The sequence below is a fragment of the Labrus mixtus genome, chromosome 8 (assembly GCF_963584025.1).
Source record: "Labrus mixtus chromosome 8, fLabMix1.1, whole genome shotgun sequence".
NCBI classification, from domain to species: Eukaryota; Metazoa; Chordata; class Actinopteri; order Labriformes; family Labridae; genus Labrus; species Labrus mixtus.
In genome coordinates this window covers 9509218-9537064 of record NC_083619.1, presented here as the reverse complement: position 1 = coordinate 9537064, position 27847 = coordinate 9509218, and the positions used below count along the sequence as shown (strand labels likewise).

General features: G+C 42.5%; 1 protein-coding gene across 1 annotated transcript; it reads left to right on the top strand.

Moving 5' to 3' along the window:
- The first annotated feature begins 46 nt into the window (after positions 1–46).
- Positions 47–27116, top strand: hs2st1a (heparan sulfate 2-O-sulfotransferase 1a). The gene is made up of 8 exons (XM_061043485.1): positions 47–356; positions 549–722; positions 20419–20672; positions 20788–20873; positions 21524–21662; positions 22020–22117; positions 23367–23524; positions 25241–27116. The coding sequence occupies exons 2-8, from the start codon at positions 599–601 to the stop codon at positions 25462–25464; spliced, it is 1083 nt and encodes a 360-aa protein (XP_060899468.1). The 5' UTR covers positions 47–356; positions 549–598; the 3' UTR covers positions 25465–27116.
- Positions 27117–27847: the final 731 nt, after the last annotated feature.

Genomic DNA, 27847 nt, shown 5'->3' with positions numbered 1-27847 from the left:
CGCCTCCACGGCTGTAATGGATAAAAAATGAACTGCGACACCTGCCGTCCAAGTTCAGGTCAGTTTGTGAGAACGGTCCAATCCGGATTGAGCAGACAGTTATAGTCGGCGAATAGAAACCCCGGGCTGTGTGGTGGACTGTGGGTACATCCAATGGCCTGGGTGGTAGTAGTAGTGTGTCCGTGGTGCGGTGGTGAACACAGTGGGACAGGACAGCGCTGCGTGGGGGACGCAGGAGACAGCGGCGGGTACCAGCGATCGTACTGTGGAGAAATCCCCTGGGCTCTATGGCGCTCCGTTATAGGGAATTGAATTAATTAAATCAATGAGCCGAGCATGAACACGTCGTTTTCGAGGTAACCAGCGGACCTGAACACTGGGAGATATCTACACACACACACACACACACACACACACACACACACACACACACACACACACACACACACACACACACAGAGGGAGAGACAGAGAGAGGGCCATGCACAGACACTCAGCCGCTTTGTAATCACCGTCGTTTGTCTGTGTGTGTGTGTGTGTGTTTGCAGTGTCTCCTCCTCTGAGCATGGACTGACCACATCTCTCTCTGGATGATTTGATGGGGCTGCTCAGAGTCATGATGCCGCCCAAGTTGCAGCTTCTGGCGCTGCTGGCGTTTGCAGTGGCCATGTTCTTCCTGGAGAACCAGATCCAGAAGCTGGAGGAGTCCAGGGGAAAGCTTGGTAAGTTGAAAGCCTGATTCGATCCCCGTGCAAACCCTCGAGGAGAACCCATATAGGCTGTGCGGCAGCCTGTGGACCCCCCTCCCGTGTGTGGGCTGTTCATCACCTTTTGTTGTGCATTGTGGTCAATAGAGGCAATCCTTTTCTCTGAACCACACACACCGCATGGTTAGGTTCAGACTGAGTCATGAAATGTTAAAGCATCTGCCCCGCTGAACTTTGCACGACTGTGACTCTAAAAAATCTTGAACTATTCCAAGATGGTGTGAACCTGTCGTCCTGAGCCGTGCAGTGTGAGACCGAGGAGCTGCTGCTGTCCTCAGTCTGTTACTCTTTGATACAGAGTGAGCTTATTATGCAGTTTACAGTGGTTCATAGTCTTTGTCTCTGTTCAGCAGCCTAGTATCCTTACGGTATTCTGCATACAATGACTGTATATTTAAAAGCTGGTGCTGCAGAGATGTATGTTTTTCTTGAAGAAAATACCTGTGTTACTTTCACTTCACATGATTGTGCAGACTGGTGGTTGTGGAGTGTGACTCAAACTTGGAGTGTGGTCATTCATGAATAAAAAGTATATTCAGTGCTCTAAGAATTGGCAGAAAGCCTGTTTATGCTCGGTGAGGTTTTTTTTTTTTTTTGGGGGGGGTGGGGGGGAAGAGTAATACTCTGCATGCATCAGGACGCTCCCATGCTGCAAATCCTCTCCTGCCCCTTCACCAAACTCTTCCCTGTGATCGAAATGTGGCCGGCTACAGCGTTCAAATCTCATTTCGGGCTCCCATCGGGGGCTCGATCCCAGTAAAGATCTGGGACATTGCGGGATTATCTCTCCAGTGCCTCTGCTGTGGGGATTGTGTAGTAACAGCAGAGCAGTCCAGCTCGTGCACCTCGGGGGGGGGGTTCAAACAGCACCTCTAGTGTTGTCGGGGTGAAATCGGACGGAGGATATGTCAGAGCAGGGATTTTACAGGTGTAGTCGCTTCAACAAAGGCTGCAGTGAGAACTCCATTTCTAGGTGAGGCAATGTTTGGTGTCTTGCGTCTGTGAATGCTGGCTCGTTTAAGAGGCGCACTGTCACACTTAATGGAACAGGTGCAACATTGATGCTGTTAGTAACACCGGGGGACTTTCCTACCATAGTGAGTCTGCTGTGAAAAAAGAAATCTCTGGCATCTTAACTTTTGTATATTTTCACACCAGATGTCACTCTGGGTGGTGAGACCGACGCACATGTTTAGGTTCGGTGCATTTGTGCCGGGAAAATGACATGATGTCACCAAACTTAATGTAGTTGTAAGGGTATATATATATATATATATATCAAGAGTTACAAGATGTGTTTGTGTGTTATGACCTTAAGGAGACAAGGCCTGTTGGATGATTGTTTATGGAAATGTTGGAATAAGCTGCATTGCCTTATCTTAAATAAAGTGTTAAAGTAGACAGTTTATTCAGAAGAACAGTTTATTTTATTATCCTCCAGATAGTCATCAAAGTATACTTAACCCTCTTAAGATGGCTATAAAACATACTGGAATCACTTAATCATACATTTTATGGGGTGCCTGTTTCGCTCAGCGGTTATATTACGTGCGCTGTTATAGCCCACAGAGGCCGAGGTCCGCTAAGCCACAGCTCGGGTTCGACTCCAGCCCCGTATATCATTGCACACGCTCTCTTCCTGGTTTCCTACTCTATCCACTCTCGCATCCTCTGAATGGAGGCAGAACATGCCTCAAAGAGTCTGTTTAATGTAGAAGACATTTCTACGTTAAAGAAACAAATAGTTCCAGCTTTTTTATTTCACAGATAGAGAACATTCAACCTTAACTGTGGTCATCACATTATGAGCTGCCCCTGCATAAACAAAGACAAAAAGTGTGGCTCTACACGACAGCAAGCACGCCTTATCAAGTAACTCGTGGATTGGATATGATTCATTTTCACATAACAATCTGAACTGAACACAATCCACTGAACACTATAAAATCCTTTGATTTCTCACCGCTAACGTCATCATCTTGGAAGTTGCAGTGAGAGTTTTTCTTCAGGATATTTCGAACATTACTCCTAAAATAATCGGTGGATTAATCTGGAATTTAAATAATAAAGAGTTGCAGCCTTAATCAAGTTTACTTATAATATTCTGTGATCAAAAATGATCTATTATTTTTACAGTCGACAGTCCTAGATATAAGTGATCTATTTATGAATTAATTGATCAGTCGATCAGGCTCATTGATGATTATTTTGAAGTCAGTGTTGACAGAAATCAGTTCATGGTTTTCCATCCTTACAGCACTAGTGAGGGCCTGATATAGATAACATCATGCCACCCTATACTGGGGACATTTTTAGATCAGCTGGTGAGAAATCACTCTTTCAAACAAAAAATGATGATGCAGCTGTTTAGGGGGGAAAGTGAAAATTGTTAATTCATCATGATAGTTAACGATCATCTTTGGGTTTTTGAGTGTTGGAAAAATGTGTGAAAAGTATTAACCACCAAAAAACGAACCGTATTCAGACTTTGTGTTAACCAAGAGTGAATCAGCTGTGAGAGTCATCATTACAAGACTAAATCCTGTAATCCTGGGACTTACAGGCAGCTGAGTAACTGAGTCCGATTTTGTCAGGTGAATTTTCATCAAGTTTTGAGGCCAGATTGGGAATCAAATCCTTGAGTTTTGGTTAATGGACTTAAGTATCCCAGCTGAGATGTCACATGTTGTAACAACAGGAGTGCTGGTGGTATAGATGGCTATATTGGCCTGTGACATGGTTTACTGCTGCTGTAGAGAGCTATTCTTTACACCCACGGAGACACACAAATACACACACCCTCTCCCAAAGCTGAAACACAACCTCCCCCCCCCCCGACTGCCCAACACCACGAGAATCTGTTGACTTGGCACAAAGCGCTCTGATGGATGACTGGGCCCAGCAGACGTCTGTATACTGGAGCTCTGAATTATGTGCTGCATGGGGAAATAGTTGTGAGTGAGGCTTTCAGAGGCGCGGCGCTGACAGACTGCTTCGGGGGCCGGACACATTACCAGGTAGGTACGCCTGCTGCAGGTCTGTCTGTCCAGTTATGAGAAAGCTGTGTCACTACCACAACAAAGACGGACCCCAAATCCTGCTCGTACAACAAAATCAGCTCCAAACGTCACCTGTGTCATGTGTTCACAGATTTCGGTGACCTGCATCCTCTCCCAGCAGAGAGGGATGGTGTCGCCTGAAACACGTTTGAATCAATTCCCCTTAGACTCCCCCCGCAGGGCAGACAAGCTGTGATTTGCTTCCAAGCTAATCGTCGTCTCCAGGTTCCTCTGAGTTTCCTGCATTACAATCACGCCGCCGTGCAGCTGTGTGTCCTGCTGTGGGCCTAATCCATTATTCTGACAGGATTTCTCTCCGGCTGTTCACTGCCTCTGCTGCTGCCGGCTGGGTCAACGGTAACGCAGGCTGATTGTGCAGAGATGGATGGAAGGAAGAATGGATATAAAGTTTCTTTAATAAGGAGCGGCAAACAGGGATTTAAGGCCACTAATCATTAAGAATTTCAGCATATCTGCAGTCTGAGGCCGACCATCCTTTGTCTCACTGACGTCAGACAGGAAACAGATGCCTGAATTCGATTAAACTGTGATTAGATCTTCTCAACCGGTTGAGAAAATGTGATTAGATGCTTAAAAGTGAAGAAAACCCTGGGGATTTCCCCAAGTGTGTACTATACTGAGCAGTAGCTTAAAAGCCATGAGCAATGTTTTTTGGTGGATAAAAAGAAGCAAAAGAAATAGTCTCCTCAAAGTAGAAGTAAGTAAATTGTCTTACAATTAGGATTAAGTGCATTGTATATGCTAATAAGTTGAATGTCTTCATGATAATGTTGGCATCCGCTCGACTTTTCCATAAAGATGATTAAAATAATGATTCACTTTTTGCATTTCTCTTTTTTTCTACGTGCCACTTGATTTGGCACTGATTATGTTTTTTTTAAAGTGCAAAGCTGGCTCATGTGACGAAGTCGAGACTGAAGGGTGAGATTTCTTGTTTCTTATCCCTTTGCAATAAGATCATAAAAGATGATATTGCAAACCAGTAGGATGTGTTGTGGGAAATATATACGATACCCATCACGTTCAGTGGGGGCTCTTAAGCCACATCATTTTAAAAGATCCCTCTGTTTTCTGGCTGAAAGCATGTTCATTACACAGTTGAGTGCATCGTTATTTGTGTAACATCTGTCTTGCTATCTGCTTTTATAGATTCAAGCCTCGCCACAGTTATTTCCTCAGGGAGAATTTTCTTAAACACAAAGAAAAGCTCAGTCCTCATTCTTGAAATCCCAGATTTTTTTAGCAGCTTTTCCACCCGTTTTGAATTCTGTAGGTTGTAGAGCTTGTCGTCAGGGGTTGGAGGTTTATTGAAGAGGTCATCTATGGTATATTGAGAGCTGCGTGAATAGACACGTTGCTTATAAAACTGTCACCCTGTGGCCCCTGTAACCGGACCAAACGACCTCTTCACCTTTGCGCCCTGCAGGCCATGTGAGGGCTGTGTGTCACCTAGCAGCAGAGACTTTCCCCCCATTGAATCATCGCCATTACTCAGCCTGATTAAAGGAATTCAATTTCTATCTGTTGCTGGGTGATATTTAGCTCCAGACACAAACAGCTCTGTGATGAGCTCTGAGAGACCAAAGATGCTATTGAATGCAGGAAAAGGATGGAGATGCATGCATCCATTGTCAGAGTGTGAGCTGAGCTGACGCTACTCTTTAAAGCATTCAATTGTCCTGATTTGAATTTGATACGTGTTGCTCCGAGGCTGTGGGTTGAATTTGACTTTGATTGTCATGCCAAGCACTCACAGCTACAAGCCCACTCCCTGGCTCTGCCGCCGGGGGACCTGGGGCAACTGGTCAGGAATTTGCTCTTGAGAGGACATTTGTCAGGCATTGCTTGTCAAGTCCGCCACGTCCACTTTGATTGGACGAGTTCATAACCTGCCGCTGCGAACGCCCTCTTACACCCTGTCGCTGATAAGACCTTCAGCTGCAGTTTAAATGTTACTTCATTGATTACCCAAGCAGCTACCTGGTTCCTTTTACTCCCACACATTCATCGAGTGAGTGCCAACTGGTTTGTGACTCGAAGCATGGGCTTCCTTTTCAAGCTAATTGATGACACTTTGGAAACAGTCAGCAAGGCTGAACCCAAACATCAACCCCCTTAAATCTGTACCCACCCACTATTTCTTCCTCACGCTGTTTCATTTCCTGGCTAAGGTGATGGCACCATGATTCCCTCTGAACTCTTCCTGGTACCCCCCTCATCTCTGTTTTTAGCTTCTCCGAGGTGTATAACGGGTGCGTGAGTCATTTGCTTCGCTGCACGTTGGCATCTGCTACCGTAAGAATCCGGTTAGCTTCCAGTGCCTGGACCATGCTGCTCACACACTTTCTGTTACATTCCGAGTGAGCGACTAATGGAGGCAAGCCCACAGCTGAGACGAGCATAGGTGTCATGGATGGATTTTCTTTCTGGAGGTCGGGAAGAAGGACGTTAATGGCGGTCCCGGGCTTTGGCTGTATTGTTGGAAGCAGACCTTGATTAGTCCAGAGAATTTATTGCTGCTGGCGCGCACTTTTGCCTGACAGGGAATGTGTTCCTGCAAAGTGGCACGTGGCAGCAACCAGAGCCGCCTGCTGGGTTTGCTGCTGTAGCAGGATGACAGACAGGCTAATCGGGGTGTTATGGACGGTTTCACACTCTGGATGTAATTGGAGGCTGTTCTAGAAGAATACCTCGCTCCAAAACCACCCATCACTCGCCCTCAGCTGGCCCCTGCCCAACACTCCCTCCCTCCTCTCCACGCAGACACACTTTCTCCTCCTCTCCGTCTTCATTTCTTCCCGTGTCGCCGTTTCTTCAGAGGTGTCGGCTCACTCAAACCCCCGAGGCCCGGGGCTTCAAATATCATGTGGCACAGACACCCTGCAGGCCAGATCCTGTAGAGGGAATTTGCAGGGACAATCGGAGCTCTGACTGATGGCTGGAGAGACATCATTTAGTAGAAGTGATAAATCAGACGCTGGTCAGCAAATCATCCGGCAGAGACTCTCAGAGTGAACATTGATCCTGAGTGCTGCGCTGATGTGACGTTTACTTATATGATGTCTCAGAAATGATCGTTTTTTTTTCAGCCTCTGTGATCTGTTTAAATGATGCTAGAAACTACACAAGATCCAATTTATCCCCTCCAGGGCTTTCACCTTGCCATATCAAGTTAAAGCCTGAAGCCTTTTGATGTTCTGATACCATATTTATTTTCTTCCTGGTAACAATGTTGACACCGTACCCTTCATATTGTCAGATGCCAAGTATCCCTCTCGTTCAAGCAGCGTAATACCTTAAACAAGTGAATTTCTGTGGGGGCGAATGAATTGTTTGTATTGGGTTGGTGCATTCATTTTAAACTCAACAATAATGATGATACAGGTATGGGTATTGGAACTCTTCCACTTTGGTCCTAAACATGTGAAGTGTAACTCTGGAGTCAGTTTACCTTCTTCTTCAGATTTCTTTCCTGAAAGGTTTCTTTTTCCCTTTTTTGCTCCACTTTCAGACAAAACAGGGAGAAGCTGAAAAACTGTCCATCTGACTAGTCTGTTGTAATTATCACTTGTTAAGACAGTGTTCTAACCCAGCTCTTTCTGGATCAGTAGATGTCTAATCTTGTCCTGCGTATTGAAGTATCCCTCTAATAAAAGCCAGATTTACAAAGCACCTTATTGTTATCATTGCAAGATCATTTGAATATTGGGGGTGTATCAACCTCCCATACCTGTATAGAAATCGGAGGTTGATACAGGTAGCAGTGATGGAACAACACTAGTGTGTGGCCCAAAAAAAGCAGGTGTTAGTCACACACCCGCCCCCCCCTTTTCTTCTGAGTTTTGCAGGGATTCATGTTCTCTCCAACACCTTTCAGCTCCTCTGACAGAAGGAACTGGGAGCAGCTAACAAACCCCTGTCACTATTATAACTTCTTACAGTCCTCTAATCCAGCTCTTCCTGTATCAATAGTTGTACAGTACACACATTTTTTTTATTTGCGTGCAGTCTCTGTGATATCCAGATCCCTCTTGTGTTTCTCTAACCCCACTGGATTGGTGCCTGGCAGAAGAATATCCGCTGTTGGCTTGCCGGAAACAAGGTGCTATCAAAGGAGGAGGAGGACGTGTAGAGGGAGCGGGGATGAAAATGAAAAGATGATTTAATTTTCATTTTGAGACAGAAATATTTAAAGCCCCGGCTTGTGAAAATCATAAGCCTCAGCGGGGGAAAAAGGGAACGTATAAAGGACGCCTTCAGGGTTTTACAACCAATTTCATCAGAGCCCAGAAGTATAGAGGAGGAAGGAAGGTGGATGAGCAGTGTTGTTCTTCTTCCACAAGCCACATCCTCCGATTCAACTTTGTTCCTGAGAGCTTTAGGGTTTCGCTTTAAGCTGCTGTTAATATGCTTACCTGTATAATGTCTAACACTGTCGCCTCAGAGACAAACTGTTATGATGTACTCTCTAGTCGTCGTCTTCGTTCCTGCCTTATTGATCTGTTGGTCTGTTTTGTGCCGTTTACTTTATGTCCCCCTCTTGGCATGTGACTCTCTTCACCTCACCACTGCTCTGAATGTTCTAAGCAGCTTTGCTAAATTGCCTGAAATTCACCTTAAGTCCATTAGACAGTCTACAAATAGATGTGTGTGTGTGTGTGTGTGTGTGTGTGTGTGTGTGTGTGTGTGTGTGTGTGTGTGTGTGTGTGTGTGTGTGTGTGTGTGTGTGTGTGTGTGTGTGTGTGTGTGTGTGTGTGTGTGTGTGTGTGTGTGTGTGTGTGTGTGTGTGTGTGTGTGTGTGTGTGTGTGTGTGTCACACCTTATTACTGAAATATCTGGGTTGCTGAATATTCATCTCTGCACTTTTAGACAGCTCCCTGCTGAGAATCAGTTGATTCATGTCTCTGCATCTATTTTTCTTTTTTATGAGGTGTTCATTATTTCCCTCAAACCCAGTAATGAAACACACATGGCTGATATCCATCCTGCTCCACCTCTGACTAATATTTACAATGCACCACACCAGCACAGTGTCGTTGTTTATTCTGACCTTATTAAAATGATTGGGTATCGGCTGAACATGGACTGCTCATTGATTAATATGGTCTCTTTGTCCCTGTGATTGCAAACACATACATTTTATAAACCCTTTAAAAAATATATAATTAAAAGTTACTCATGCATGAAAATCATCTCAATGTTTTAACTTATTAGGATTGCAACTTACAATTTTCCCCAATTAGTAGTCAACCAACTGCATTTCAAAATAATCCATCAGCTTTAATTACCATTTAAAATGACAGAAATTGCCTAACTGAATTTTCAAAAACCAGCAAATATTCATTCTCAATGCTTGTTTATTCAATATGTGCGACTGAGTGATGTTTAAAAAAAAAAATTAAACCCATATTAGCGTAGCAAATAATACGTGTTGAAGGTGGTTTTGGATTCACAGCTAAATACATGTTGACCTAAATACATGTAAACAGCATGCAAGACTGTCACATAGTTAATAAACTTAAAATTCAATTAATTTTCCAGAAGCACTGGGCTTTGCTGCCTTATTTTTGGTTTATATTGGAGCATCATTTTATAAGCATGATTCAAGTGCTGTTTTCATTCACCTTTAATTCAGAATATTAGTTCATATTCATTTTTTTAAAAATCTGCTAATCACAGTTGGAATGCCTCTGAGAGGCTTTCATAGACAACACCTGGAGGCATCATAACCCACACTGCAACTAGACCAATGTCAGTTTGGATGGAGGTGTTCAATGTTTGTAGAAGCCAATTTAGCCCAAACATGCAACCCTCAAAATTAGAGAAAGTAACCTCAGAGTTAACTGCAAATCTCACTTCTTTCTATCTTCATATGTGCAGATTTTTTCCCATTTTCAGCCTCGTCCTCTTTAGCTCATCTGATGATGCCTTCTAGCATTGGGAATACTCATCAGATTTCTTGCAGCTGCCTCTGAATTCACAAAAGGCTTTACATAACTTTTCTCAAATATGTATTAGTACTCCCAAAGAGAACCTCTCTCATCTGGAATATAGCCAGTGAACAATGGAAGAGGTTTAGTGATACTTTTTTACACAACATGTGACCTAAACAGGGACGAAGTATGATCCAAATTAATTCCGCAAAGTGAATATCAAAGATTTGAAAAAAGAAATGGCATTGGTACAGATTCAGTCACCAGATATTGAGTTAGAGTACCAAAATCAACCTGAAGAGAATAAAAGAGCCGATTGAGCAATTACCTAAATGCAATCCAGTTCTTTGCAGTTTGACAGTCAAAGAATCGATTCTTAGTCGGTGAAGCTGGTTCTACATTGAAACCACATCTATAGAACATGGACGTAGTCCCAGTGACGTCAACAATTATTTTCCTAGGCACAGTTTTGAGGCCCAAAGATGGTCGTCGCCATATTGGAAATGCCGTCTCAGACCAACTTTGAGTTAACCTAGCAACAGGCAAAGAGGTGGAGTTAAGGCAGACCTTACGTCTCCTGACAAACGGCCATGCGTCTGCTTGCAGTTATATAAGCCACACCCCTAATTATGTATAACTTTTAGCCTTCATAAAATCAGAACTTTCTCAAGTGTTGATGTGAAACTGTCAACAATGTCAGTGGAAACACATGTGAAGACATGGTGTGTTTTACAACTGTTATTTTTCTTAAAGGTGCCACTAGCATTGTGGGAGAGTTGAGCTGTAAACAAACATTTATTGAGGCATTATAATATGGAGTTCTAGTTTGTTGTAAATGTAACTGACTCCTAGAAGTTCAGCTTATTGAATCAGCTGCAGACAGGTACTAGCTCCATCCCAGATCAAGAAATGGGTATAGATGACAGATGTCTTGAAGATGCTGGATATATTCTGATGAATGCAGAGCTGAAAAGAACTAAAAAGATGAAAGACACCCAGATAAGCTTGCAGAGATAAAGTGATAACAAGTTGAAATGCAGAGATCTTCTGTTTAGCGCAGCTCTCACTCTGTAGCTTTTTTTTTTTTTTTTGTGGGACTGATTCTCAGCGGTGTTCACCTGGTCCTCCCACTCATCATTAAACCTATGAATAGCTGTCGTCTGCTCTGTGTAATAGAGTGTTGAGTTTTCCCTGGACTCCTATATATGCATTATTAATTATGTGCTACAGGGCTGAGAGACAGAGAGGGAACATCAGAAATCTGGGTTGTTCCTGCAACCACATCTGCAGTTCCATGCAAACACTGCTTGTTGTTTTATTAGGGAATGAAGACTGGGCATTATAGTTTGTATTTCATTGTGATTCTATACATTTTCAGCTGCTGAAATGTCTGTAATTCAACTTCCTCTTGTTTTATGTCTCACAGATTTGACTGCAGTGTGGTTTCTGTCTTCCAGCAAATATATCTTTCCTTTTTTTACAAGATTTATACAGATAAATTTGACTCTTTTGAACGCAAATACCTCTTAAATCTTGGCTAATTCCCCATGCTTAGTCATCGACAATCTGTGCCAAGATGAGATCTGTTCAAATCAGGCCCCCCCCCCCCCCCAACCTGTCAGACCCACCTTTACTTAACGAGACGGGAATGATGGGATCTGCCATCTGTGTAAATTGCTCCATAATCTCATCTGACTGGCTGTTTCTGATGAGGCAGACAGCTCGTGGCCCCACTTTCTGTTTTCCAGACATTATCGGCTCACCTGTCAGGCAGCACTGAGAGCTTCGATTGCGCATAAGACATATTAGGGGGAAAGTGGCAGGTTGAACCACAATGATAATAATCTCCATCTATCCCAGATTGTTGTCATTAGTGAATGGGCAGCACTTGCATTTAGACAAGGGATTATAAATGGGCAACATGTGGCTGGAGCTTGTTTACCGTAAACTCTAGTTTAGCAGCTTGTTTTTCATCTGTACTCTATGAACTTGACAAAGCAAAATGATGTGTCATGAGCTGGGACTTTATGAGCCTATTCTCCTTAAAAAAAAAGGCAATTTTTGAAGTTTCTAGTGTTAACATCTTCCTCCTAAATGGGCTAATTGTGGTCTCAAGACCCTTACACCAAACCTCTTACCCACTTCAGGCTGCACAGAGCTGGCTGCACAGTGTTGTCTGACAGAGCTCACAAGGGCAGGTTTTGTCTCTGCTGCATGTCTGAGGAATGCTTTGTCGGCATTTTCTGACAGAAACACGCTTGTTTCCAACACGCTGCTTCTCCAGGAAGGAAAAAAGTCCTTTTCTACATCGGCGTGACCTTTATGTGGATTATTTGTGCTGAATTTAAACTCCAGAAGCAGCAGGCACAGAATCCCCTTTGCCTTAATGTGCACCTGGCATTCTGGACAGAAAACTAGCCTTTGACCCTCACGCCGCCAACCTCCCTTTTCATGTATTATCCTCACCTTTCTTTCTCCCCCTTTTTTCGTCTTCTAGTAAGAGCAGAACTATAGTGTGAAAGTCAGAACAATGAAAACCTCTTCGGCCTGTATTTATGGAGCCTCACACGGCAGCAGTGCCAAATTCAGGACAGGAAATATCACGTCACTGTGAAACTAATAATTTACGAGAATCTGCAGTGTAGCCAGACATTTTATTTTCCCCACGTTACCTTGCTGGGAGCATCTGTTGATTTGAATTCTAATGGGGCTGCCTGTTGTTGATTCCCTTTGATAGATTGTTTAGTACCATTTCTTGCATTTTCAATCACACCAAACTCATTTTTGATGAATCTTGGGACAAGGACAGATGGATTTTTTAGATGTATTTGGTACAAAAGACATTTTTGTATGATTGTGCCTTATTTGAGTCCTTGAATATGGAATCCCGGCTTTTGCCAGCTTGTTTTATGGAACATTAAGTAACATTTAGATGACAGGAGTTCGATAGCAGTAGGACTTTCAGCCATTTCTCACTTTTTTTTTCGTGCATTGCCATGGTTTACAGTCTGACTAGCAACTTAAGCAAAATGGAGAATCATTAGCTGCACTTTTATCTTCCCAACCACCGCCTGACGGCCCAGCCACCACCATGGGACTGTGTCGTCCCCTAAACCATCGGCGTCCTCATTCATGCACGGCCTGCTCCAACCCCACCTCAGCAGCAAGGAAGTGTGGACAACCGGAACTCGAGGAATACAAAAGAGAAACCCTGCCTGCATATTAACCCATATGCCCTTCAGTCTTTTGTAAAGTGTCTTTGCGATAACAGTTGTTATGAATAGGCGCTATACAAATAATGATTGATTGACTTGCATGCAGATATGCATTGAAAGACATTAGTAAAATCGTCTTTGGATAACTGTCCATTGGCTTCTGAATTTGCTTTTCGGTGACTTTTGTTCGCCATGTGAAGTTGTTCTGTTAACCACCAAAGCGGGCGGAAATGCTAGTGGACTGAACTTCTTATCCTATGATTAGAATCCAGAGCATTTAATGGCGGGTAAGTGGCACTTCAGTATTTGCTTTAATTTGAAAACCAAGAGGCTACGTCCTCTTTTTCTATTAAAGACTCACCAGGACCCCAAATATATCAGGATTAATGCATATCAAATGTATTCAGCCATTTCATTCATTTAGATTTGCATTCCTCAAATACAACATTAAGCAAGACAGCTCTTTCTTTTTTCTGCTAATCTTGTTCTAAATCCCTCTAAGGCGATGGCTGATGGGTTTCGTGATCGTCTTAATGTGTGTGTCTGCCTTCAAGTGTCTGGCAGAGATTGAACAGTGGGTTTATGAGACACTTGTCTTTGTAAAACCAGATTTTGGCTGTGAAAGAGTGTGATAAGACTATTTAGACACAAGTTCTGATAGTTTGATGGGTGGTAGTTCTCTGGGTTTATGATGATGAGTAGTAACCCTTTTCATAATACAGACAAATGATGATGTAATAAGTATTGATCAGTCATCTTAGATAAGATTAAGAGACTCTGATAGTGAAAGTGTATGTTAATTACTATATTTTCACTTTAAAGGGGACATATTGTGAAAAATCCACTTAGACAGTGGGTTTTTTTTGGGGGGGGGGGGCTTTTTGTGCCTTTAATGGAGAGATGGGACAGTGGATAGAGTTGGAAATCAGGGAGAGAGAGAGAGAGAGTGGGGAATGACATGCGGGAAAGGAGCCACAGGCCGGATTTGAACCCGGGCCGCCCGCTTGGAAGACTATAGCCTCCGTACATGGGGTGCACGCACTAACCACTGCTCCACCAGCGCCCCTTAGACAGTGTTTTTGAACATATATTTGGGTAACCTGAGTGTCTACTGAACCACAAATGTGAAATAAACCCATCCAGTCCTTTCTTTGTGGTTTTAAATTTGCTCAACTTGTGACATCACAAGTTTGATTCTGGTAAAAAAAAAAAAAATCCCCTCCCCTCCCCTGATATCTCCACCCCCAGCCTAGAGCAAAACTTTTGCGCAGGTCTGCCATTTTTATTCTCTCTACAGAGGAGTGATGTCTACCAGGAAAACTCAGGGGGGGGCTCATTGCATTTAAAGAGACACACACACCAAAACGGAGCGTTCTGAGAGAGCTGGTTTATACAGGGTCACAAACCTCCTCTGGTGCTTGATTCATGTTATATTTTGACTAAAGCACAGCACAGATGTTTAATTTAGACCACAGGAGACTGTTTAAAAAGGTGGAAAGGGGTCATAATATGTCCTCTTTAACTAAATCTTGAAGGTAACAGGATACACACAGCAATACACTGAGGCCTGAGATGGGTGGTCAACTTTTGCCTTGGGCCTCCTCATAGATTATCTTGTTTTTAAGTAGCCTGGGTAGAACAAGATTAGATTGATTGAGCAAAATTTTGATTCTCTTTATCCAACCCCTCCCCTCGCCATGTCTGCCATTCCCCCTCTGCTCACACGAGACCACCCCCTTCACCTCAGACCACTGAATGAGAGCCTTCACAAAATCCCACTTGTGTGTCATAACCAGGGGGGAAATGCCTCGGCTGTAACAGACAGTCCGCCACAACAATAGCACTTAACTCTTTTGTTAACTGGACATTTTATCTTTCCAAAAAGAAGAGTTAATAAGAATATTGTCTGCGTGTGGAAGAAGAGAATTGAAGTCTAAAGGATGCTTCTGTGTGTGTGTTTGTGTATCTCTCTGTTCCTGCTGTCATACTGAGCTCTTTTGAAGGCTCAGAAGACGCGTTAAATTCCCTAAATGAAAGCGCTTTCATTTATCTGTCTCCCTTTTTGGTTTTCTGCAGCTGCCAGCGGAGTTGAAAAGCTGAACAACATGGTGTTTCATATTCCTGTCTTAAATAACAATGCTAATGCAGGTTCTGTTCTGTGAAGTCAGGCCTGAATTACCCCGCCAGCCTGACTTTATTCCTGTTTCCTCTGATAATCCACTTCCTACTAAAAGGTTCTGAAGACTGAATTAGGATAATTAGAGACTGAAGAGTGCAATTTATTCAAATGTTCTTGAGTGCTGCAGTGGTGACATAACTGCACCCCCCCCCCCCCCCCCCCCCCATATAGAGAGAAGAGGCAGAAACACCGTCTCCAACAGCAGCAGACTAACTCGATTTTTATACAGCAGCAACCTAGATCTCCTCCCTGTCATCCTTCATTGATTTTGCAATCCAGCAGCATCCAAGCAGAACCATACAAGCCGTACACCTCAGTCTGCTGCTGATGGCCAATCTCTATTACCCACCTAGCCCAAGGCTTCGGTTGGAGGGGCAAACCCTCTCAGGGGAAGGCGAAAGAGGCGGAGCGCTCCAACTGGCGGATCGGAGCAATGATGGATTTATGAGCTGCTTGGAGAAAAAAAGGATCATCGTCTCTCCCCCTCCACTTTTTATTATCCCATCAGATCTGACACGGTGGCAGTAATACATGACGGCCTGTCACATTTTGCAGATCTGGCGGCGAATATGAATGATGATTTCAAATGCTTGCGTCTAATCAGCTGCGAAATTGCTTCAGTAAATATGTTGGACTACAGGCGCTCTGTCTTCCCCCTGTCTCTCACTCTGAATGAAGCTCACAGTAATAGGCTTGTAGTTGTCACAATGTTTAAGACCCGTGTTGGCTTCACGGCTCATAATTAGCTTTTAATGCACAGAGAAGGCTTGAGGGAAGAAACTGGCGGAAATGTGGAATGAAAAGAGGCCTGCTGTGTGGCCACAGTAATTCAGCCTTTTGTTCTCTAATTAAATGACCTCTGAAGGGAGCGCTAAGCTTAAGTTTGTGTGTGTGTGGCGCCCTCTGATATGGCCGTTTGTGCCAAGCGCATTCAGTCTGGCAATGAATAGGGCGTCAAATACAAAGCCCGAGGAGCCCTCTCTGTGCCTGCTTCGCCTCCTTTTTGGTTGTTGAAACTTTTCCACTAAACACCCATGTCTTAAACAAGTGGTTTCTGGGCCCCTTCGTTGTAGTTCGGGACACATAGCTCGCAGTCTTCTCTCACTCTCTCTCACCTCTTCTGCAGAAAAAAAGGGCGGGACTGGGAGCCTTCTTTGTAACCTTGAGCTTCACAAAAGCTTAATTTTCTGTGATGCATGTTCTTCATTTTGGCCTTGAGGAGGTCAGCAGTTCAACATTTAGAACAAGAACAAAGCCAAAGTCTGCAGACACAGAGGTTGAAGTTTGAATTCAACTTTTTAGTTTGTTGTTTCTTGTTGTTTCTTGTTAGTTTTTCGATGTTTTAGCTCGGCTGTTTGAACAACTGATTCCCAGATATGACGTTCTATTTTAATCTTAAAATTTTGTGCTTTGTAAATTGTACTTTGTCTCTCTTTGTATTTCCGTCTGTAACTTTGTGTTTTTGCTGATGACTGTCTTGGCCAGGTCTCCCTTGAAAAAGAGGTTTTTAATCTCAACGGGACCAACCTGGTTAAATAAAAAATAATAATGCAACAGTTTCCTCTGACTCTTCTGTCAGCACAAAAGATGTGGATGGAATTATTTGTTGTTTTCACATACACCCTTCCCCTTCTTCTCTTCTTCATCCTTTCTAAAAACAACACATTTAAGCATTATATCTGAGAAACAATGTGTGGATAATCCACAGAACTCCCTGTCATCATTTTCACTCTGAGTACTCTTTCAGCAGAAAGTAGTTCCAGTAAAAAACTGTTGACAGCGATATCTGTGGATTATCCAGGAACACTGTCTTCTAAAACCACATTCTTTTCTTGCTGGGATGTTCGAATAGTTGCACGCAGAAGAAATAATTCAGTTGTTGAGATAGGAATCTCAGTGAAGTATAAGTGGAGTTAATATTATAATAATAATAATAATAATAATAATAATATTATAATAATACCTGCAGGTAGATGTTAGTGGAAAACTCTGGAGATATTGTGACTCATCAACAAACTAAAACAATGATTGGAGTAGCAGGACTGAACATCAACATTCAAGCTGCTAAAAAGCCCTGAAAGCTAATAAGTGGAACTGCAGATTTGGGGGGATAGTTTTCAGTTTGTTTGTCACTTTGTGCAACACCTTTAACATCCTATGCAACCCTCTCAAACTTAATCTAACTCACCAGGATCATGTGGGAGTGGATTTCTTTCGATTGGATCAACAACAATCTGGCCACGCAAAGGAACCCCACAACTGTCATAAGGTTAAGATCCAAATGTTGCTTTATATCAAGATGTGATCTTTTCAACACAATAATAGTAACACAAATACATGTGAAATGAATGAATCTACTATTTCTTTGCCAAAAAAATGCTCCAGAAACATTTTTAACCTTTTCTCTAAGTAGTTTCAGGGCCTTGCAAACAGCACAAACTGTTTGTTTCTTAGTGTGCTACTACCACTGCAAAGCAACAGATATTATTTATGACTTCTTTTGTTACGAGTTGTACCCTATTTTCTAAAAGTCACAGTCTCTGCTCACCGTGCACCATTTTAAAAATAATCCTAAAAGGACACTTGAGCCTAAGCGATAAAGTTCCAACATAGCAACTGTTATTGCTGTTGTTGTTGGCTTGTGCATGCTTTGGGGCGCGTGAATGAATGTTTCTATTACAGTTGTCCTGCATGCTGACAGCCTTCAGCCATTACAGCCACCTGGCGCGTCTACACAGCAGCAGTGTGTGAGCGTGTGGAAGTGGCGCGGCTCCGTCCGTAACCAGACACGGGCCCCAAAGAGCGGAACATAAACAGGTGCTCAGGAGGGTGTAAGAGAGGGGGCACTGAGAGTATTTGTTCTTTTATCAAATGTATTTTGGGCTTTTTATGCCTTAATTGGAAAGACAGGACAGTGGATAGAGTCAGTAAAATCGGGGTGAGAGAGAGAGAGTGGGGAATAGTAGGAAAGGAGCCAAAAGTTGGATTTGAACCCAGGCCGGGCTGACCGCTTTTGAGGACTTTAGTCTCTGTACATGCGGCCAACACACTTACCGCTAGGCTACAGGCGCCCCGCCTGAGTATTCCTGTGTGTGTGTTGTTGTGCGCATGACCACAGACGACAGAGAGAGGCCGGCGAAATCACAGATGACATCCTAATTGGCCTCCGGTGCCAGATGCCAGCCTGTAAAGCCGGGCCAGGCCGGACCAGGCTAGTGTAACAGTGTCTCAGCAGCAGCCAGGCAGGGCTTTAGGCAGGGCTTAAGTAGGCCCGCTGGCTCCACAGAGTGCTCCCACGGGTATTAGGTGCTCCCACACACACATACACACACACACACATATAAACACCCTTCTTCTTCTTGTCTTCATCCTTCCTGCAGAGCTCTCTGAGACATTGTCAACACCAGTCAATCTGAGGCGAATTCAGACCAAGAAAAGCTTGAGGCTTGACAAAGGCCCAGGCTTCTTTGTGTCACATCTATTCACAGAGAGGCGCAGAGGTCTTGCTTTTCTGAAGCTTAATGCAGTGTTTGCATTGAGACCCCCCCCCCCCCCCTCCCTCACACTCTGCCTTCCTCATTTGTAGTGTATATCTATGCCTCATAAATGTCCAGTGAAATATCAAGTAACTGAAGCCTTACCGTCTAACCAGCACCCTCTCACCCGTCACCTCTTGCTCTTTACCTCTTCACCCTTGTTACATGATGCTTTTCTCGGCAGAAAAAGGAAACCACATCTTTAAAAAATCACTTGAGACTATCCAGGCTGGGTCTGAAGCACACACAGAGATGTTCTTGGACCTATGACATTATATTTGATGAAAAACTGGAGCAGGCAGACACTTCACTTTGCAGTTAAATAAGGAGAATGAAAGAAAGGGTAGGATATTAAAGCTGAATCTGATTAGTGAACAGGAGAGGTGGTACGGCAGCGTGAAATAGGCTGCTCTGAAAATGATTAACTAATATCTTGATCCTCGCTGTGAAGCAGGAAAGAGGTTTCTGCTATCTGTTCTCAATAAGAGACAGTGTTCAGATGAAAAGTATCTACTTCTTAATACAGTAACAGATCATTCTCTCACACACTGATGTTTCCTAATCCTTAGCTGAATAAAAGTTTTAGAGGGGAGTTATTGTAGACTAGACTGGGTTTAGATTTAAAACTAAATTCAGTAGAGATGTCAAATATGCAACAGCTGCGTGCTATCTGAGTCTATATGAGACATGTTAATCATTGACCAACGTTTACACAAATATCTGAGGATGTGAGAAAAGGAGTTAGCAGTGTTTTTTGCTTAGACCATTCTGAGAGTTTAACTCCTTTTTTCTGCTTTGTGTATTGTGTTTACACGTGCACAATACTAAATGATACAGTGGGAGATCAGAGGTCAAGTTCAACTTTAGAAAAGCACTCGTGGACCTAGTTTAAATATGTTTATGGAGCAACATAACATTATTTTAGCTCTCTCTTTTAAAAAAAATACAATCTGAAAATGTGGTCCAAGACTTGAAATTGTCAGCTACTTTAGTGGGTAAAGGGAGTGTTTGTCTAGTTATTTCACAACACTGGAAAATAACAAAGGCATATTGTGAATGTTTGCATTGATTAATAGATTAAGCGGCTGTAGCTCAGTTGGTAGAGTTGTGGTCCTTAACCCTGCATTGCTCCCGCTTCTTCAGTGGTGGTGTATGAATGGATTAGTGTTGTACTTACTCTCTGATGTACGTCGCTTTGGATAAAAGCGTCTGCTAAGTGAATTGTAACTTGTAACTTAGATTACGCGGCATATTGGAGAAAGGGGAGTCCCTCTGGGACATGTTCTGGGCCCACATGAAAGTGGAAGAAAGGTCTTACTAGATATATATAAATAGAAAAGTTCCTAGGGGATTCTGTAGTATTACAATTCACTTAGCAGATGCTTTTATTACGCTTTAGTATTACTCAGACATCTATGCACAGTATGACATGTTTTCTTTTTTCTGTGGCTATAATACACTTATCAAACTTTTCTTGTGTGTATGTGTTTTTTGTTTATTTTTCCTTCTGGATTTATACGTTTATGGTCGCCAAGCTGTACTAGTGTCTTCCTCAATGATATCTAGGATATTAAAGTATGTCATGTGCGCCTGTATCCTGGAAACTAAAATTTGAGAATACCATGAACAAAGCCTTTCAAAAAAAGAAACCAACACACAAAATCCTTACCTGTGTTTCCTGTACATAATTTGTTGTTGTCCCTTCCAGAGCGAGCCATCGCCAGACACGAGGTGCGAGAGATCGAGCAGCGGCACACGCAGGACGGCCTTCGGGAGCGGGACTCCTCAACCTCTTTACTGTCCGACAATGAAGACGACATCGTCATCATCTACAACCGAGTGCCCAAGACAGCCAGCACCTCCTTCACCAACATCGCATACGACCTGTGTGGGAAGAACCACTACCACGTCCTGCACATCAACACCACCAAGAACAACCCTGTCATGTCCATACAGGACCAGGTCGGACACACACCTCACATGAACTGTCACCAAGTCAACATGAATTCTAGCATTGATGAAACTATTTTTGTAGAAAAAAGTCACACATGGTTGTAATGTTTGATATTTTGTTCAGGTGCGGTTTGTAAAGAATGTAACTGAGTGGAGGGAAATGAAACCAGCTTTCTACCACGGACACGTCTCCTTCCTGGACTTCACCAAGTAAATATATTTTGTACTGCAATAGTTGGAAATTATGGAAATGCTTTAAGGCAGGGCTATACAATAACTCCGTAACAAGAGCCTGATCTGGAAGAAGTAAAGTTTCTAAACTTAAACTTCCTATGTCTGACCTCAAATGAAACAACACTACTTCTCTTTTTATCTTCCTCATGTACAGATGGGCTCTGCAAAATCTCTTTTAAAAATGTTTGTTTTTTAAATGTGTGTTTCATGACTTAACAACCGACATCAATAATGAATGACCTGAAAACCTACTAATAAAATCATTCTCTTGTAATATAACTAGTAATAACTAATCTACTGACCAATAATCTGATGTTATCTCTGCATGGCTGCATCAACAGCTCGAGTGGCAGCCTCTTTTGAGGGAAAAAATACATTTGGAAACAAATATCTCGCTTAAACTTTTTCTACATTTTTATTTTGTTTCTTGAATTGGTTTCTTGTAAGATGTATTCCCTCTGCTGTGGCTTTGTGCTGCTGACCCCCCCTTGTGGTCATTTAGAGCTTTACATTTACAGTGAAGTGATTCTTTATTCTCTAAGTTAAAACAAAATAAAACAAGTCACTGAGCTTTGATCTCCTAACTGTTTCTCTTTTAAATCCTTAACGTCTGTCTCTGTCCTCAGGTTTGGTGTGAAGAGGAAGCCCATCTACATTAACGTGATCCGGGACCCCATTGAGAGGCTGGTGTCCTATTATTATTTTCTGCGTTTTGGGGACGACTACCGGCCCGGCTTGAGACGCAGGAAACAAGGAGACAAGAAGGTAACAAATCTATACATTACCATATTCTTTTTGTTTGGATAGTAGGTGCACTATCTCTCTTGTCTGTTTCATACAACAATAGTAATATGTGTATATGGATGTTAAAATAGGCTTTGCTTGCTGTCATTACTCCTCCTGCTCATGGTGTCTATTTGAAGATCACGTTAAAAGGATGTGTGGAGGTCAAACTCTCTGCAGAAACGTGTTTAAATGTTTATCTGAAGGTAACACGAGGCTTCTGCGGTTTAGATGGGCATCTCCTGTAGTTCCAGTCATGCCAGATTAAGACACACTGGAGTCCTTGAACCTTAAACTGATTAGACATGTAAGTGTTTTCTTCTTGGGTCTCTTTTTCAGACGTTCGATGAATGTGTATCAGCCGGCGGCTCAGACTGTGCCCCTGAGAAGCTCTGGCTCCAGATTCCCTTTTTCTGTGGACACTACTCCGAATGCTGGTACGTATTTAGACACCAGACGCTGCGCCATGTTCAGACAACGCTGAGTCAGAGTGATAATGTTCAGGTTCTCTTGGATTCTTGCACTTATATTTGAAATGATAACAGGAACACTTTACACCTTGTGTTCACTATTATACTATGGAGAACCCTTGAATAGATGTCGGCGTGTGTAAAAGTATAACTGTAGACCTGATAAGTCTTTTAAATGTTAGATTCAACTATGAAGAATTTTGTGAACTTGTATCCTTCTGATGTGTTTGTTGTTTTGTTCATATTTTGTCATTGTTTCTGGTGTGGACAGCCCATGACTTGCTGTTGGTTTGGGTCCTTTTTAGAGGGATTTGTTGGGGCACATAATCTATTCATAATCGAAAGGGGGTTCAAGCAGTTCAGGGTGCTGTATCCATTTTGTTTCATAATTCACTACATTAAACCTCAAGAGTCCTCCTGTTCCACTCATCCTTCCAAGGCCTCTGATAGCTCTCTAAGCCTTGATCCTCTTCATGATGATCTGTATCAATCTCTCTCTTTCTCTCTCTCCCTCTCTCTCTCTTTGCCCTCACTCATCCCTCTTACCCTCCTAATCTCTCCTTGACACTGGCCTCCCATCTCATTTCAATGTGTGCTCTCCTTGAAGAGAAGAAGTTACTGAAGGTCTGAGTGTACAGGATTTATCAGCCTGTTAAAGTTGTAGGAAAAGCATTACGTTGTTATTGTTAGAGAGAGAGAGAGAGAGTTATAATAATAATATAATATAAACCGGTCAGAACTTATGATTTGTTTTCTGTTAAAGTGTAAATGTTCTAAAAGAAGTATGAGCTGCTGGTAATACCCACAGCATTTATAATCCTGAACATTCATATTAATAGATAAATTATGAATGAGTATGAATTTTCACAGCACAGAGTATGACATACGAGTATGATGTCCTCTAAAGGAGTGACATCTCTGAGCACCTTCTGCACCCCTCACTAAAAAACTGACTTGTAGTGTTTCTGATGTTCAACAAGGCTAATGTTTTTTACATTATTATATCTTATTGTTGTCTTCTATATTTTTATCTTATTATACCTTTGATTTTTGAGCTACTGTAACAAGTGACCTTCCTCGTGCAAGAACTCAAAAATGTTGATCTTATCATAATGCTGTTCTTAGTGAATATTGTATTTGTTTCTCATCAAACAGATGTGTCACTGTATTTGCAGAATACTAACAACCAAAAATGTAACCTGATCTGTGTCTGCAGGAACGTGGGCAGCCAGTGGGCTCTGGAGCAGGCCAAATACAACCTGGTGAACGAGTACATGCTGGTCGGGGTGACAGAGGAGCTGGAGGACTTTGTCATGATGCTGGAGGCGGCGCTGCCTCGCTTCTTCAGAGGAGCCACTGATCTGTACAAAACAGGTACGCAACGCAGTCTGTTAAACATTTCAAGTGCGTTTGCTGTTGACCTGCATATTCTTTTGTCTCTCTCTACAGTAGTAGAATAAACTGAGAGGCAGCCTAATGGCTCTGCACATTGCAATGCTAAAGCATGTGTGCTGTGGTTGCATATTATATTAGCAGTCTGAATTGCTCCTCTGGGAATTGGAATTGTGATCAATATGCGCTCATGCCGCTCGCTGATGTAGTTACAGATTAGTTACAATGAGTGCAGCCAGGATGAATAATGGCGAGCAAAGAAGAATTAAACCTGACACTGATATAAATGTACTGACTCAAGTCTGATATTAATCATTTCTAGCAGCAGATGAACCCCAGTACTTAAGCTAATCAGGTTTGTGTTTCATGAAATCAAAGACTGAGTCTCCTTTAGAAGTCCTGCAGTCTCAGTTATCATGTTTTAGCTGACTGGATTTGTCACTTGGAGCTTCTCATTTTTGCAAAATTTAAGATAGACTTAAAGAAAAGTATATAGAACTACTAAAACAGGACGTAAAGCTGCTCCAAATGTGTACAATTATAATTTCAGACATTATGGAAAAATGGTTTTAACCTTTTTATCAGAGGTAGATGAGAACTGATACAACCGTCTGTCTTTATGCTAAACATGAGCTACATTCTAGCAGCCTGTTAGCTTAGCTAAGTTTAAAACTAGAAAAAGGGGGAGCCAGCTAGCCTTGCTCTGTCCAAAGGAAGTGAAATCTGATACTGATCTATACTGTGAAGCATGTTAAATCTTATTTGTTTTGTTGTGGTCAGTTTGACTATTTCTAGGCCTGGTGCAGTAACATCCTGATGTCTGTGCTGAACTCAGGACAATAACAGAGCTTCTCCCTGTGAAACCAAGACTTGATGGTTTACACTTCAGTATTCAAGCGAACAAATACAATTTTACACGACTGCTTTCAGCATGTACGCAAAGAGAGGCTAGTTGAGTCCCAGCTTAAGGGTTTATGTATTAACATTTAGATATCGACAGATTTATAGCAATCTAACTGGTAAATGCTCTGTCATGAATACCTACTAACTTAATGATGATGGTCTCCATATTATTGATGATGATGATGGTAATGACGATGGTTTTTGTTTGATAACGATGACTTATAAGATGGTTTCTATACTGATTAGAGCTCTCAAGAACTGCCCTCAATGTTGTGCTTTGCCTCTGGTCACTTCCTGTCAGCACCTGTGTGTCCAATCAGACTCAAAGCTGATCGTTTGCTCTTACTGACATTGTTCCCTCTTTTCTAGATCCTCGCTTGTGTTGTACTTACTCTCTGATGTACGTCGCTTTGGATAAAAGCGTCTGCTAAGTGAATTGTAGAATTGTAGTAAATGAATCCAGAAAACTGATTTTCCACATGACAAGAGCTTTCTGTCTGAAGCACTACCTATATAAAACATTCTGTCACTAATTAAATACAAAATAAAAAAAGTAGGATTAGAGCAAAGACTGCCTCAGATGGATAGCAATGATGGACACATGTTGATCCTGTGGTTAATATTACAATCATTTCCTGTTCAGGACTCATATTGTTAGGAGTCCACTTTTGTGTGTGACACCTCCACTTAAATAAACGACCATATAATACAATCGTAATGATGATTGTGTATATAAATGATGAATCAATGAGTTCACCCTCCAACCATTGAAATCCTGATCTCCTTTACTCACAGGGAAGAAATCCCACCTGAGGAAGACCAGCGAGAAGAAGCCGCCCACTAAGGAGTCCATCGCCAAGCTGCAGCAGTCGACCATCTGGAAGATGGAGAACGATTTCTACGAGTTTGCACTGGAGCAGTTCCAGTTTGTCAGGGCGCACGCTGTAAGAGAAAAGGACGGGGAGCTGTATCTGCTGGCACAAAACTTCTTCTACGAGAAAATCTACCCAAAAAACTGAAGAGATTGGTGTTTCATAGAGGAGGTGGGAGAAGACACTTGAAAAAGAGAAGGAGAGAGAGACTGGTGGACTCCTGGTGACTGTGTGGCTGGTTTGTATGTTTGAGTCAGAGCATAATGGTGAACTGCAGAACTATGAAGCCTCTGAACGCAGCGATCAGTCTGGACGAGGAGCTCACCTCAGCAGGTCGTGTTCCCAGCAGCACCAAGGGGTCTCCTCTTCCTTTCACTGTCATTTCAAAGCACGCTCACGCAGAGGGCCTCTGCTGGCTCGTGTCCCGTGACAGATTTCCCAACAGCTGGTCAGACTTGGACTCCTGATTGGCTCTGATCCAGCAAAAACATTGTCATCAGCTCTGTACTGTTTGGTTGTGTTTGGTTGTATTTTAACTCTTTACTCTGGCTGTTTTTTTTTTTTTTCTATGTAAAGACGGTAACCTTTTCCATGGTGAACAACATGCCCATGTCTCACCACCACTACTACTAACTTAAAGAGATTTTAAGTGTAAGAAACTGACTACTGTGCTGTATTATTGGACTGAAGACTTTTGAAGTTTTTATGAAATAAAATCCATTGTGTTCATATTTCCAGAGGCAAGTGTGTACGTTTTCTACTGTTTTAGTTATATCACTTGTAAATGTGCAGCTGAACATCACATGACATGAATGAAGTGTGGATGAACACTGAGAGGTGACGATGCTGCTTCTTTCAGGTGTTTCTTTCTCAGACAGCTTTGGTACATTTTGTAAGTTTGTACTTTTATTTGTTGTTTTATCTTTATTTTAAAACCAGTAAATTATGTTACTCTGCTGCTTAAAGGGGCATTTTAACATTTTAGGAATGATTTAATTCAAGGTAGAAGAGAAGGTTGATATCTCTAAATACTAGACGTTAAAAAATAAGACCACAGCTAGCAGCCAGTCAGCATAGCTTAGCATAGCATTAATATGTAAACAGGGGGAAACAGCTAGCCTGCCACTTTGATTTAAACTCCCCGTTACACTGAAGAGTTGACATTTTCTTAACTTTACTTTTTAATAAATTACACTTTGTTACTTTGGGACAGAGCCAGGCTTGCTTTTTACCCATTTCTGATCTTCATGCTAAGCTAATTGCTGCTGCTGCTGCTGCTGTATATTATTTGGCCAATAATAAACTAAACAAGGAAGAAAATATGCCACAAAATGTCAACCTGCTCCTTAAAATCTCTGCTCTTTTCTTCACAAGTGTCCACTCTAAAAATAGTTGGGATGTTGGTGATAACTTTGCTAATTGTCTTTGTGTAGCTTTTCTCTCTCGTTGTCTTAGGGGTTCAGTTTATTGTGCCTTTAATGGCCTTTATAGGCTAATTAAAGTTCTTGTCTCCACTTCGTAAACTGCTAACTAACATTTGGAAACGCTTACTGTCCCATTAAGGAGCTACACTGGAGTGAAGAGCTGCACAGAAATGTTCTACCTGGATGCTCTGTCTCATCCCAGCTCTTGAAGAATTTAGTGGTTAATAGTCTTTACTTTGATCTGAAGAGAAGCGGTGCCTTCACAGCTCTCCTTGTGTTGCAGCTCCGTCATTATGGTACATGAAAACAACATGGCCACCAATGGATGTATTCATCTTTTGATTGTCAAAATAATACAGAACGTTTGAACTAAAATGTGATCCTTGATTTATTGCAAAAATGTGTGCATTGTCATCACCACCATCAGGTACAACAGATAAAACATCCTCTGAAAGCTAATGCGGGTTTATTTGAGGGCCGGTATCCTGCAGAGGGAGATAAAGAGCTGCCAGGTCTGCTGCTGGTGTGTGTGTGTGTGTGTGTGTGTGTGTGTGTGTGTGTGTGTGTGTGTGTGTGTGTGTGTGTGTGTGTGTGTGTGTGTGTGTGTGTGTGTGTGTGTGTGTGTGTGTGTGTGTGTGTGTGTGTGTGTGTGTGTGTGTGTGTGTGTGTGTGTGTGTGTGTGTGTGTCCTTTGCACCACTTGTATGTAAAGTGAGTGCAGTGAAGTCAGTGGCGACTCTGGAGTCTGTTGGGGCCCTAGGCAAAAATTAAGTGGGGAGCCCTCCAACTAGCGTTCGACGGCATCATGTCAGCGTCCTGATGCTTACTCCTCTTCCTCTTTTTTTTCTCTCCTACAGACGGATAATTCCTCTTAACTTTTCTTTGTTGACTTTCATTGACAAACTTTGGTTTTCACAGCAATAATGCTGCAACACTAAGCAAGGCAACGAGAGTGAGTGCTGTCAGATGGGGGGCCCCCTTGTAATTGCAAAATTTGCACATTTTGAAACACTGCTGTGGTTTGAAGTTTGTCAGCCTTCAGGGGGGCTTTACTGGTCTGGGTCTGGTCTCCCCAAGAAGTTGCCTGCTTTGCCTGTTGACAAGCAG